Source organism: Aulonocara stuartgranti (assembly GCF_965226115.1).
Source record: "Aulonocara stuartgranti genome assembly, chromosome: 8".
Classification (NCBI taxonomy): Eukaryota; Metazoa; Chordata; class Actinopteri; order Cichliformes; family Cichlidae; genus Aulonocara; species Aulonocara stuartgranti.
The window spans coordinates 11,685,362-11,699,334 of NC_138959.1; the positions used below are offsets into that span (position 1 = coordinate 11,685,362).

Consider the following 13,973-nt stretch of genomic DNA (forward strand, 5'->3'; position numbering starts at 1 on the left):
CCAAAGCCTACATCACACATCAAAATGTTGTCTTCGTGCAACGCTCCGACACAGCCTTGCAGTGCTTTCTTCCTTCTGTATAAATGTTTTATTTTGTTTTGTTTTGTTTTGTTTTGTTTTGTTTTGTTTTGTTTTATTTTATTTTATTTTATTTTATTTTATTTTATTTTATTTTATTTTCAGAAATTACTTGGTTCTGTCAAAATTTCTGTACAGTGTTAAGCCTGCTCTGCAGCTGGTTTTAGCTTTCACTGGCACCCGCACTGATCCACAATCATATCCTCGTGGTGTCGAAGGAGCATCTCTCCATTTTCATAGTACAACATGCTCAGTGGGCTCATTTTGGTTGGTGCACAGCAGGGTGAGGCCACTCTGTCAGGGTGGAAATGCTTCAGGAGACTCTGGAAAAAGAAAGAGAGAGGCTTTAGGCCAATTGTAGATAACTGCAGTTCTATAAAGAAATATAGTAATAGCGTTATCCTATCTTAGCTTACTGACATACTGACCCACTTACTGTCATCTGATATTTGCTATTCTGCTTTTCACTTCATTTAGTAAGTTGAACATTTCTGTTCATTTAAGCTATTTTTTATATGTTTTGTTGTTTTTAACGTAACATTTTGAACCACTTTAAACCACAGACGTTCTGATAAAAAATGATATCTTGTTTTACCCTTTTTCATAGTGTGGAAAAGGAGTACTAACAGATTTGTTATGATGAAACGCTTCAAATCCTCACGTTTTACTAAATTAGCAAAACAAAAAATAATAAAACAATTATTATAGCCCTGCAACAGACTGGCAACCTGTCCAGGGTGTACCCTGCCTCTCGCCCTAAGACAGCTGGAATAAGCTCCAATGAATGAATGAACAAATGTAAAAAAACAAAACAAAAAAAAAACACACAAAAAAAAAACCTAGTAACTACGATTCATATTTGCATAGTGTTTCAAGTATTTGAGATACTTGTTTTGTCATTTTGAAAGTAATTGACAACACTTTTGGGTAGAAAAACACAGGAATAATTTCCTTTTTTTAATATATAGTTTACCATTACTGTTCTCTACTGTTTGTGAAACCCCTTAGAGAGGCCCTCCACCCTTTTTCTTCAGTCCTAACTGGTGTCAAGTTAACATTGTTAAGACATCCATCAGACAGCCACCACCACACACTTGACCAGTATGTAGTGCATTTTCACAATGATATGTCTCTGATCTAACACATTACTGTAGCTAAATGTCTCAATTTTTTCTTTTTAGTGAACAAAAAACATTATTACATTATTACTTACATAATACATTACATTACATAATTAGATAAACATTATTTGACTCAAGAGCCACTGAGGACTTCCGGTAAATTGAGTTAAGTGGTATTTTTGCTTGCCTGCAGATTTTTCATAGTTGTTATCATTTTTGATCACGTAAAGTTTATTTTATTACATATTAGTCTGAAGTACTGTTTCCATAAGTTGTACTTTAGTGGTTTAGCTACAGTTCAGCCGCTTCCATTGTGAAGTAATTGGTATTTTTATTAGATAGATAGATAGATAGATAGATAGATAGATAGATAGATAGATAGATAGATAGATAGATAGATAGATAGATAGATAGATAGATAGATAGATAGATAGATAGATAGATAGATAGATAGATAGATAGATAGATTGTCCCTATCCCAAATTGTCCCTGATGCATATATCTGCCAGTGATTGTGTGCATATGAATTTTTAAACGGTCTGCATACAATGTTCCTATGATGATAATATGAATATGTGTAAGAACAGAAACTCTAGATAGGCACTCACCTGCATGTAGGCATGATTGGTTGGGTTTAAGTCTTCTCTCAGAGGACTAGGGCAGGAGCCTTCACAGCGGTAGGCATTGTATTTTTTAGGAAAGACAATCCAGGACCCCCAGCCAATCTGATTAAAGTCGACATGCAGGTCCACTTTGCGACAGAGCGATTTTTCACTCACTCTTTTGAACAGCTGTGGGGTTCTTGCTGTTTGCTCTCTCTGGCCCCGTTTGCTCCTTCGCCTCTTTTTGATTTCAGCAGGGGAGAAGAACTTGGATTGTTCAGCTGTATGGAGTAAGCTCGCTTTAGCCTTTGAGTTTTCATCAGACCCTGTGTGTGAGAAGACAACCAGCAAGGCCCGGTCACTCACATCCTGGTCTTTTGTCAAACTTGTTTCATAAACAGGCTCATCGGGAAGAGGCAGGCCTCGCTTTTTCTTTATCACTTTCCTTCTTCTTGACACTCGCTTGTGTCGAATTCTTGTTGTTGATTTCTCTTTAAGCCAGCTCAAGAGGGGATTTGTCATGTTGAATACTTTCCAGCTCTGCGATGATGTGACTAGTGACGATTCTGTGAGCAGTGCCAGCAGATGCTGATCCTGGTCATGGTGGTGATACACCTCCACACTAATGTTGGAAACATTCATTGTCCAAGGTAGCTTGATTCTCAACTCTGCTGCCTGGATTTGTTTGTCAGCTCCCAGCGCATGGAGGTCAAATGTCGCCACCCAGGATCTATGTCTGTACTTCAAATCTGATATAGCAAAAATGGAAGAATTAGCATAATTGAAGAGCACTTTGTATGACACAGATTATAATGACTGATTGTGTGTTACTGATGCATGTAAACCAACAAACAACCACCTGTGCGGGAAATGAACCCCCCAAAACATCACCATTATTATATTACCAAACATTAGATTGCTTTCTTTCCCTCCTCACCACACAGGTGGTAGATAGCTGCAACTTTGTGAGCCTGGTTTTGCTGGAAATCTATTCCTCTAAGCGTTTCTCCTCCCTTAAAATCTCCAAGTTCTTTTGAAAGGTGATCACCGAATTGTTAAAGGTTACTTTTCTGATAATGTAGGGTCTCGCCAAATTAAATAAACTTATGGAAGGTATAAGTGCAACATATATCTTAACTATGACATGACATTTTCAGTGTGCAGCCTGTAACAGCTTTATTAAAGAAGATGCAAATCAATAAGAAGGCCTACAGCTTCAACCTTATATGTTTTGCTGGTTTAGTGGATTTAATCAGCCAACAGGAATTATTTTAACCTAAAATGTTTTTTTGAAAGTTTATTTACCTCATAACAGAAGTCAGATAAAATCAAAAAATGAAACCTTTAATGAACATGCAGGCTCATCTGGTGAGAAAATAATAATATATGTCATCTAGAACTTCGTGATTAGGGGATTTCAGTAATCAAAGCTGCTTATGCTTTTCCCCAACATAACCCATTCATTATGCTACCCATGGACACCCTGCTCTGCGCCCACATCTGTAAAGAGACCCATTGTGATTCTAAACAGGTGTGGTTCCGATTAATCTAAGGGATGAACGGCTTTAAAACATTTAACTTTTGCATTGTCCGCTGCCTATTGAGTTCGACTCTTGATCAAAAGTGCAAACCACCCGCGCTATTAATCCACTCAAACCAAACACGTAGCCGAAACCAATCACTTAACACATCCCTGCTTCTCACGGCTTCTGCATATCCTCTGTCAAACAAACAGGTAGTAACTCTAACACTTTACCGAGATGTGAAATTAGATTCTGCAGCAGGGATTGGGGGGTGTCCTGTGCTGGCTGCTTGTGCCACCGTTAAATCCAGCGCTCTAATTTAATCAAACCAAGTGCGAAAAAGAACTGAAGGAGGTTGTTGATTTGACTAAGCAAGAGATTTGTATAGGGGGATGTCTGGCGAGGTATCTAATCAACATCACCTATTTAGCGAAGAAGAGGTTTGCTTTGAGAATTAGAGAGAATACCGGCCTTTTCACACGCTGATCTCTGCATGGTTATTCACCCCCTAAGCGGAATGTGGATTGAAAACCTCTGAGGTCGTCTGGCACGCAGTGTTGACAGAAAAACTAAACTCCTTAACATCTGAGAGGATTTATTAATGGTAGAGAAGACATCTGACCCGAACCAAAGCTATAAAACACGAATGTCAAACGATTCCCTGCACGTTTCTGACAAACAAACCAAATATTTTTTATGAAGCAATGAGCCAGATCTTACTTTTAGCCATCATACTCTTCACGGTGTCCGCTTGTCTTGCGGCATCTTGCTCCATCGTATCCATAAGACCGGAAAAATTCGACTTGAAATTCCTGTAAAGTTGCATCATGTAGCTCGGCAGGTGATATCCAGTTCCTCGGTCCATCACGGCAAAACGGTGCGGCGGCCTCATAAACACCCCATCGCTGGATTTATGAATCCCTTGAGCCAGCAGCGCCAGCAAAGATGCATGGAGCGCAACACCCAAAGCTCCCCATGAGCGCATGTTTTAGGTCGGTTAATGACAAATTCCTCCTCTGGAAGAGCAGGGGAGCCTTATATACTCTCACCCACCCCCTTTCACGTTTAACAAGTAGCTGAGAACATTAAAGGAAATTGACATGAGTCCTCAAGACTTGCTACCTGACAGCTCATCATCTATTCAATTGGTAATGAGGCGCCTGGGTTGGTGTTTACAAGACGCACAGGTTTTGTTTGCACCATGTTCTTTGGGCTTCTGCAGCCTGACTCCCCATTCTCAGACTAATTGTTTCATCTGTTTGGTTTGCACTAATTGTTAGGCTTTCCCATAGTCTAATTTAGTCTACTACGGGCCCCTTGAAATGCACATCAGGGACAATGAATGGGCTCTATTACCCATCAGGCATGTCTTCGTACAACAACAACAATGGCAACAGAACTATTAATGTTAAAACATCACTGCAACCAGTAATATAGGGAACGCACATGACATTTATACTACATTTATTATGCATTTGTTAGTAACTTGGCCTAATTTAACTTCTAATTATACCTCAAATGGCCTTTTGTGACAAGAATATTACGATAAAAGATGGAGACGGATAAAACAGGCCTACCACAAACTGAGATAAAGTCGCTGGAAACTTAATATAGACCTCTGGGACACTATCAAGCAGCACAGATAGAATGAAGCAGGAAACACGTCTTATCTCGCTCATATTTAACTTTAAGATGTTTACTTTTAAAGCTATACTATTATATAAAGCTCACTGGTGTTTTTCTGGTTAGAATTCCTTAAACAGCGTATTAATTTTATTTGTAATGTTTATATATAAGCTTTCATTTTATTAATAGTAGCTGTATACACCTATTATAAGAATGCTTAATTTCAAAGTGGCATAACAGCAATGAACCTTTTAAATCTTCGCAAAGTTTGCACGTCAAAAATCTTGGTTCCTGCATAGAGCATCTGTGGATGGTTGTCGCAAACTGCGCATGCGCTATGCGTCTCCATTCACATAATGAAATCCTTTTCCTCGAGAATCTCCCGAGAAAGGATAAAAATTAATGGATATTTTTTATCCACCTGTATAGTTAAAAAGCGGTGCACTTTGTCGACAACGTCTACACGTCTACACCGGAATTACCGGAACTAACTGGCCCGTCGCTTTTTCACCTACCGTGTGCTGAAATGGTGAGTAGCTTTAAAGTTTACGGGTCTTTTCTTGCACGAGTCATGGCAGCTAAAAAGAAAGTTGGCACTCGTGCCGTTTTTGGACCCCAGTGTCCCTCTAGATTACAATCTTCAACAAATATGGATTTTGGACTTTTGCTTGGACTAGACTTCCGCAGTGAAGGATATTTTCATGATGTGCTTGTGTGGCTGATGGGGCATACATGTGCTTGGCACCCCCACCCCCCATCTCTCCATGCCTGCACTGCATTGTGCATTCAATCTGGTGTTTTGGGCGCTGACAGTGATAATTAATAATAATAATAATAAAAACAAGTTGTGCAAAGCACGATAGGCAGTTGGGGCTCATTACTATGGAAATGCATAAATGGATAACCGTTAACTTATGTTTTTATTTGCTTATAAAAAACAAACATTTTCTAGGATGTCCTGATGTGTTACAGTGCAACGATTACACGCGCATGAAAATTACATTACAGTACATGCATGCAAATGATAAAAGGTTTGAGAAAAACAATGTGTTATGCTCTGCGTAATGCGTTTGCATCACTTATGCAAAAACTGGATATGTACTAATAATAGGTGTGTTTTATATGTTAGCGCTCATAAGACAGGAAAATGAACCAAAACAAATACTTCTACATACAAATACCACTAACAGAAACCTAATCTAAAACCACGTCATGTATTTACATGTGCATTTATAGCATATACAGTATATAATAGGCAAATAGTGACGTCATGCTGCATCTGCGTAAGATTTTACTAGGCCTGATATAAAGCACATGATGTTCTTTGATTTATTTTGTTTTGTGTCAAGGTCTTTGTTTACTTTGGTCCTTCCAGCTGGTTATCCTTTCAGGCTCTTCTGTTTATATCGCTTTACCTGATGTCATGGGGGGTGGGGTTGGGCGGTGGGAGTGGCGATGGGGTGCACTGAAACTGCCTCTGATTGACTCGATCAAACCACGAGTATCAGTTAATCAAGAGTGATAGAACGAAACTCCTGGATGATTGAGCAGCCAAATACTAAATGGTGAGCCTTTTAATCTCAGTTTATCTTGATAAGAGGGCTGGATGAGAAACTTAACTCCTACGTGCAATTTTAAAAGTTGTTTGTTTGGACATGCCCCACGAAAAGCCCCCACTTTGTTTCCAAAATGATTTATAGTAGATCTGTTCATAGGGATTGAGAAATGTAAAACAGGTGTTCAGTTAGGTTCAAGTTTCCTTAAGTCCCAGCGCTGCTTGTTTTGAAATTGATTTGGATGCATATTTGCAATCATTTATAAGAGTATTGTGCCAAGGTCAACTGAGTCAATACTGAGAGGGGCCAAATTCGGGATGGGGTGTTGCGGGTCCCAACTCTCTTTTCTTATTTTCTGAAGTTGCACAATAAAATAGCTGTGACTGTTCACCTTCCCCATGTTCATAATGAAACTATAAATAACAGCTGACTACAATAAAACTGCTAGGACTTAATCAAATACTTATAATCTACCATATGCATGTTTAGTTATACAGCCCGTTACTATCTACATAAATTAAAAATGCAGTGCAGGTGAAATAGTCATAATATGCTTTTATGTGAAAAAGAAAGTACACTTTTTTCAGTTCTAAGGTCTTAGTGATCCCTAAGACCTTAGAACTGAAAAAAGTGTACTTTTCAGTGAGGACATAATTAAACATGATCTGGTCCTTTCTAAGTCTTCAAACGAGGTAAATACATGCTCATATGAACAATAAAAATTATGTATTACACTGTGTCAAACTAAGCCAAAATGCAGAAGCAGTGTGTGGAAAACTAGCAAACTAGCACACCCCATGATTCTGTAGCTCTTGGGTTATTTTGTGATTTCTCTGAGCATTCCAGGGTCTGACCTTGGGGTGAATTTGTTGCAATGACCACTCCTGGGATAATTGGCACACCAGCTTGTTTTCTACATTTTCATAATCTTTATAAATTACATAACCCTCCTTCCTCTTTTGCATTGTGTTAACAAACAGCTGAACACCAGCAGACTGCCAAAAGTGCTTTTAGAGAGAAGGTTGCTAATTATCACTTAATTTTTTATTACAAGCACCTAATCATCTTAATTCCATTGGAAGCAGTAAGGCTGTACTGCTTCCAATGTTTTGTTGTTCCTTTAATTGTATTTACATAATTTTAAGACCTGCTAAGAAACATTCAAAAATGTTTTTGATCTTCTTACATTCTAAGAAAAATTTGATGTAAAAAAAATTTGATAATATCAAAATATTTGAAGGCATGCCTTTCAGTAAATATAATTTTGGTCATATCCAAAGTTACCCAGAGGACATTTGATGTAAATTAATTAATTTCCCAGTGGGCACTGTTTTCTGATTGTGATTAAATAGTTGTCTGAATGAAAAGAAGTGTTTTGGAAATTAGATAATTATCTAAATGCAGTTGTTAATTCTTACCACAAGGTGTCATATTTGATCAATGGACTCAAGAGAATATTGCACTGGACGTCCACCCAGAACATGCCAAGGTGTATTTGTAATTAGTTATCATTTCATCTTCCCAAGAGCTTTGAGCTGCTGATTTATTTTTAACTTGACAGTGATTGATTAGGGAAACATTTTGATTTGGGAACAGTGTCCCTGTGCTGTGAGAAAGATGAAAAGACTATCTGAAAGCATTAATTTCATTTCTAATGTGTTTGGAAGCTTAGAACTTGTCTCAGGTGAAATACTTCTTCCTTCCTTACAATTGCTCTTACAAGTCTCTTAGCAAACTGTGTGAAAATGTGCCTAGGCTCATTAGCTTTATGACAGTTTATTACAAAATCTCCCCCCCCGAAAAACAAACGAATATTTGTTACTTCTCACTTCCTGGGTGGATTCATTCATGTTTTGAGGTTTGCGGGCCACGGGAGGGTTTGGTTTCACATTCACTGTGTTGCAAGAACGTCAGAATCTTTGGCCTGCGCGGCTGCAGGAAGGAAGGAACAGGTGTGGCAGCAGTAGATTTTACATCCATATCTCGAAAAAACCACTTACCACTTTTGCAAATCAGCTTGATGTGGACATTATCTTGTGACAGATTTGTGATCGCACATACTTTTGTAAGAAAACATTCTCATATGCAGTTCACTCAGACGATAAGCCCGATGTTGTTGGCCGTTTTGTTTAATAATTTGGAGTCCTAAGTGTAAATCTTACCCAAATGGGTAAGTTTGGCAGAATTTCGATACAGGTATTTTGCAAGCAGATGCTGTTGGCTGTGTTCGTGCCTTATTCAAATCTTAGGATGCTTGCTGTTTGAACTGACATACCCTCAGTGTTATGACTACAAAGGGTACAGCACGCAGGCATTTACAGCTAAAACTCAAGCTTAAATCTAAGTATTTGCCCAGCTGTAAGCTTGTTTACTTTCGGCATGACATGTGTTAACTGCTAATGAATGGAGTAATTAGCGCATTGCAGTGAATTAGGCTTATGTTGTCGGTGTTGCAAGTGTACCTTACATTCTACAGTGAGGGTTTACTGCTGCATCTGCTCGTAATTTGTGTAAGAAGTGATGGTTTAGTTTGATACAGTTGCTGAAAGGTCTGTGTGTTCAGAAGGTATTGTGCTGGCAGGAGGCTCCGGTTTATGATTGGATGGCGAAATGGATGGTGAGTAAGCCTCTGGGTCCGCCTCCACATCCTCTTCACCCCCCCCCCACCCAAACACACACACACACACACACACGCACGCACACACAGACACATGCGCAATCAGTTTCATACACACACAAATCCCAGCAACCTTGCACCTCATGTGCAGGGGATGCATACAAAAAAGTAACAAACAAACCAACAGTGGAGCCCCCACCCCCCACCCCACCTCCCTGCACACTCCCGTCTTTTCCTACTCAGTGGCTGTCTGGGATCTGTCCTTACTGAAGGACATGTTCATTGACTTGCTTTATAAGGACATGTTAATGATGCAAGACTGCCGCCTGCTGTAGTTTGATCAGGAGGCAGAGACACATTGCCTCACAGAACAGACAGAGATGCCAGTGGGGATGTCTGAGTGAGACTGCTTGCCTGCCGGAAAGCTGTCATTTTGGTTCTTTTTAACCCATTATTTTCTGTTTTGTGATTGTGTTTCTCTGAGACTCGTGCACCTCTCGGACGGTGGAATGAGCAGCTGAATGTCAGGTACAGTTGTCATACTTTGCATTTTCTTTGTTGTGACACTTGACTCCTTTTGCTGGTTTGTGGTCGCAAAACGTGTCATCAGTATGTTTTCAAGAGGTACAAAAGAAATGGCATGCGCTGTTCTTTAGATGCACGCTGTGATTTTACATGAGACTTAAGAGATGTAAAATATCTTTTTAATCTGTTTACAACATTCTTTGATAATACCAGTCATGGCTGACATTCACATAGCTACATGGACTGCATTCTTAATGGCATGTGACGCCTAAGCTCTCCTCTTAAGTGTTTATCCACTCTCATTCTTCTGCCGGAGTGGCCAGCACCTGTTTGAAATGATTCAGACACCCTTGACCATCTTACAAAATGCTGCTCAGTCAAGATCTGTTTGCACTTACACAAGTTTAGCACTTCAGCTCGAGTTGCAAGCAAAATGTAACATGTTAACAACTCGGTGTAAAATCTATCTGCTGTCACTTGAACCGGCAGATCTGCCAGAATATTGTGGCCAGACACTGAGGTTTACAAAAAGTGAAAACCACACCACTGCAGGCTTGAAATAAGAAGATATTATTGGCACCTTGAGATGAAATAAATTACAGACAGGGTTTTTAAAAATAGATTTGGAAACCCTTTTTAGCTGGAGCTCACTGTCAAGCTGTGATGAAAGCAAGAATGCACAAGGCTAAAGGTTACTCGTGATTTATGTTGTCTCACTGCAGTAACAGAAGCAGAGTTTGTTTGTGTCTCAGTGGATTTTCAGCTCTTACTAGTGCTACATGCTATTTCCTTTAGATGTCGTCCAGTCAGTGTGTGCACCTCGGCTGTCACTCTGGATGCTAACTCTTGCAGTGGAAATGCTATTTCACACATTTGATCAGATTTGAAAATAGCATCCTCTCACCATGCATCAGCACGCAACTTCTTTTTACCACAGTGTGCTCTTTCTGAGCACATCGCCGGGCCATTTCTTTTGTACAATAATTAGCAAAAGTCACAAGTTGACACAAATTCACAATGAGGTTTTTGGAACAGTTGAAGGAAAACACAAAAAAGATTTTTTGCAGAGGAAGCACTGAGCTCATTTCCGTGCAGAACTGACATTTTAGGGCAGGAACTAGCAATGTCCTGTGGAATCACGCCTGCAACCCTTAACCTCGTTGGTGAAATATGCGTACAGCTGCAGGGAGGAAGTTTCAGAGAGTACATGTAAGCGTTTCCTGTCAAGGTGTGCTTATGCTTCCTTAGCTTGTGTGGGGGTGTGACTGAGTTTGGTCGAAGGGTTTTCTCGGTCTAGCCTGTGATGAGAGAGAGTGGGACAATGTGTCATTGTTATTATTAAATAAAATTAGCATTCAGATGTCATACTTTAAGTTAGTGCACAGAAGATCAGATGGTTGATGGGGATATTGTGTGGCTATTTCCAGACACGACATGACTGCATTGCACTAAATCAGCTTATTTTTGTGTACCCAGCATGCTTTTAGCCTAAACATTTTCAGACTGAACGAGTGGCCTCCATGGAGACCAGAAAATACACAGGATCCCTGATTATGAATTAGGTGATGCCAATTTGTATTGAATTTAGAATTTTAATGTGGCTTTTGTTGACACGCTGGCGGCTCTCCTCTCAACCTCAATGTGGGAAGTTGTGTTGAAAGATCTCCTGCGCACTACAAAGTGATACCCATCTCTCTTAAACCCCTGCATCTCGTATGAATAAAGGGTGCTCTGCATCCTTCCTCGGGGCCACCAACAGATGCATCCTGCAGCTGCAAGCTCCTTCCTGTCTGCGCTCAGACCCTTTTGTCTGAAGACATAGCTACAGCAAAGTTGGGACACCGGCTGAATTTAAATGGGGCTGTCCTGAATGGAGCAGTACTGATAGGCTGGCAGTAGCTTCTGGTTTCCATGGTCGTAAGCCCACTATGCTGTCTTTGAATTTAAATATTAGTGCCGCTGGTTAACTTTCACCAGCTGATCACAGCTTTGTTGGCAGATTCCTACACAAACACAGAAAGCTGAATTCAAGATTATTGTTTTTGTTTGTGTGTGCATTTACTTATTTCATTGAATTCCACTTATCTTTCATCGGACCCGCACACAGTGCAGCATCAGTGCAGTGCTTCAGTGTGTGTGTAGTACTACTCTGGTTGATGTGTGGGATAAACAGCCTCTCTAATGAGTTGCCTTGATTGGCTTGCCAGTAGGATGTTTATGACTGAGGGCTATTTCTACACAGGCCTCCACCCCGGCGGAGACCAGGTCTGCCCATGCTGAAATTAGTGCAGTTGAAGAGCTGCCCTTGCGTCTAGCAAGAACGTCTGTATCAAAGTGTGTGCACCGTGGTCTTGCAGCAGTGGTGACAGGCTGCAAAGTAAGAGAGCAGAGCCTACAGTGTGACCATTAACTTGCTGAAAAGTCAAAGCAACGTATCACGTATCCTCAATTATCAGATGTTTCGCAAACAACCACATCACATATGCGATAAGATTTAGGAAGTTCTAGTGCGTGGCTGAATATAATGTGAGAATCAGTTTTCAGTGTTTTATGGCCTTCCACTAAACCACAGAGCCATGCATAACTGTGGTGGTGGGTAAAAGAAACCTACTGATTAAATGCCCTTAAAGGGACAGAGATTGAAATTAGTCTGTTTTTTACCCGTTACTTTAAGAGAAGAACAAAGCAAAACTCGTTAAGGTGAACGGTTTGCCTTAAAAGTGTTAAAAAGACCTCTCTTAATGACACCTTTGCTTGTTCACACTAATCTGCAGCAGGCCTGCAAAATGTGCTTCATTTTTCATCGTGTGTCGTTATTTTGGAATCAGATCCATGTGATGTCCAAACCATCAGCATTCGGAGTGCTGGCTATGTCTTTCTACTACTGTCAATTTGGCTCTTTTACTATCTCTCCCAAGGGCTTAAATGCGCAGCAACAAAGCCACCCCCCTTTCCGTCTTCGTAGCTTGTATACAGAATAGTGGGGTGGCATGATGCCACAGTATTCCTAGCTTGAATGCTCTGTAAAAAAATGGGCATATCTTACATGGATAATCCAAAACTGGCAACACTTTTACATCTGCTACATCTTGTGGTATACTTGGGCGTACAATGTTTACCACAGCTTGTTTCTGTATCATTTATGTAGCCTACACGTCGAATTTGCAAGTATAGATTGGTTCATGCCACCCTTATTCATTAAAAATAAAAGTTTCAAAGGAAAGAGAAGAAATATTGCAATTTCCTGCTAACATAAGCAAAAATTATGAGATAAAAGCAGAAGTTAAAAAGCTTTGAAAAAAAAATGAAAATATTTCTGTGGATCCGCTTCTGTCAAGTGAATAATAAAGTTATCATTTCATGTGTTGTCCGTTGGAAAGAGTCAGCTGTGTGTTATCTTTGTGCATAGCCTGCCCATGTGAAAGAAAGCTAAGCGTTAGCCATCTGGCTGCCAGATGTATTGCTACTTCCCCTGGTCTCCTCCGTTGAGACTCCAGTCTCCTGCATGAATCTATTCCCCAACATCAGTCAGGAGACGGAGCAAAGACGAGGAGTACGTTGTCTGAAAAGTATAACTTCTGAAGTTTTGCCTGAATGCCAAGCAGCCTGGCACTTTGAACTCCCACAAGGGGTGTTTCCCTCCGACTGGGGGTGGGTGAGTGGATTCAAAGAAGGAAGATTTCTTTTTTTGGATGTGATGCCAAGTTCTCACACTCCTTTGGACCATGGCAGAAAGAAAGCAGCAAAGAAAGGGCTCTGGAAGCACAGATTGCACTTCATCTCATGCGTAAGATATTATATTTTACTGAATTGTTACGCCAAGGAGTGTTTTTTGTTACGTTTCCTGCGGTGGCCACAAAATTATGCTAACAGAGAACCTTTTGGTATGTGACGGGGACTTAAATAGATTTGTGAAGCTGCTGGAGCACAGCATTGAAAACTTGGCTTCCTCCTATTGAACTCGGGCAGGGCTTCTGACTCTTTTGCCTTCAGTCTTTTCCCGCAGCTGTTATTTGATAGAAGCATAATTACTGAAATCCTATGATTATTTGAACTCTTTGAACTACAAACCATTTATACTGTACATTAAAAAAAATCCAAACCAGGAAACACGTTGTGCTTGTGAGAAGAATCTTTCTGCTGAATCAAAAAGTCTCCGAGTACAAGGCTTGACCTACCTTCTTACCTTCAGAAGCAACAAAGAAGACAGTAGCTGTGACTCATGCGGCACTTCTCTCACCCACAGCCTCTCTGCACCTTGAGAGCCCACTCTATTCAAAACTGATGATCACACAGAGGTGCTTTGAGCTCAGCTAGAAGGCTAA

General features: G+C 40.2%; 2 protein-coding genes across 7 annotated transcripts in view; one reads left to right on the forward strand and one right to left on the reverse strand.

Moving 5' to 3' along the window:
- Positions 1-151: 151 nt before the first annotated feature.
- Positions 152-4,546, reverse strand: ndr2 (nodal-related 2). The gene is made up of 3 exons (XM_082544792.1): positions 4,045-4,546; positions 1,808-2,550; positions 152-401 (listed from the first exon to the last, which is right to left on the reverse strand). The coding sequence occupies exons 1-3, from the start codon at positions 4,307-4,309 to the stop codon at positions 249-251; spliced, it is 1,161 nt and encodes a 386-aa protein (XP_082400918.1). The 5' UTR covers positions 4,310-4,546; the 3' UTR covers positions 152-248.
- Positions 4,547-5,254: 708 nt separating this feature from the next.
- Positions 5,255-13,973, forward strand: part of pald1a (phosphatase domain containing paladin 1a) — a 57,916-nt gene continuing 49,197 nt past the window's right edge. For 2 of the 6 annotated variants that reach the window (XM_082544324.1, XM_082544326.1), the window contains exon 1: positions 9,359-9,651. Coding sequence is in view for 3 of the 6 variants with exons in the window: in XM_082544321.1 (XP_082400447.1) it covers positions 13,374-13,435 (62 nt within the window). In the remaining 3 variants the exon portion in view is untranslated. Of the gene's footprint in view, positions 5,480-6,410; positions 6,516-9,358; positions 9,652-13,198; positions 13,436-13,973 lie in introns of those variants that run through there. The other 4 variants (XM_082544321.1, XM_082544322.1, XM_082544325.1 and 1 more) reach the window with 3 other exon arrangements.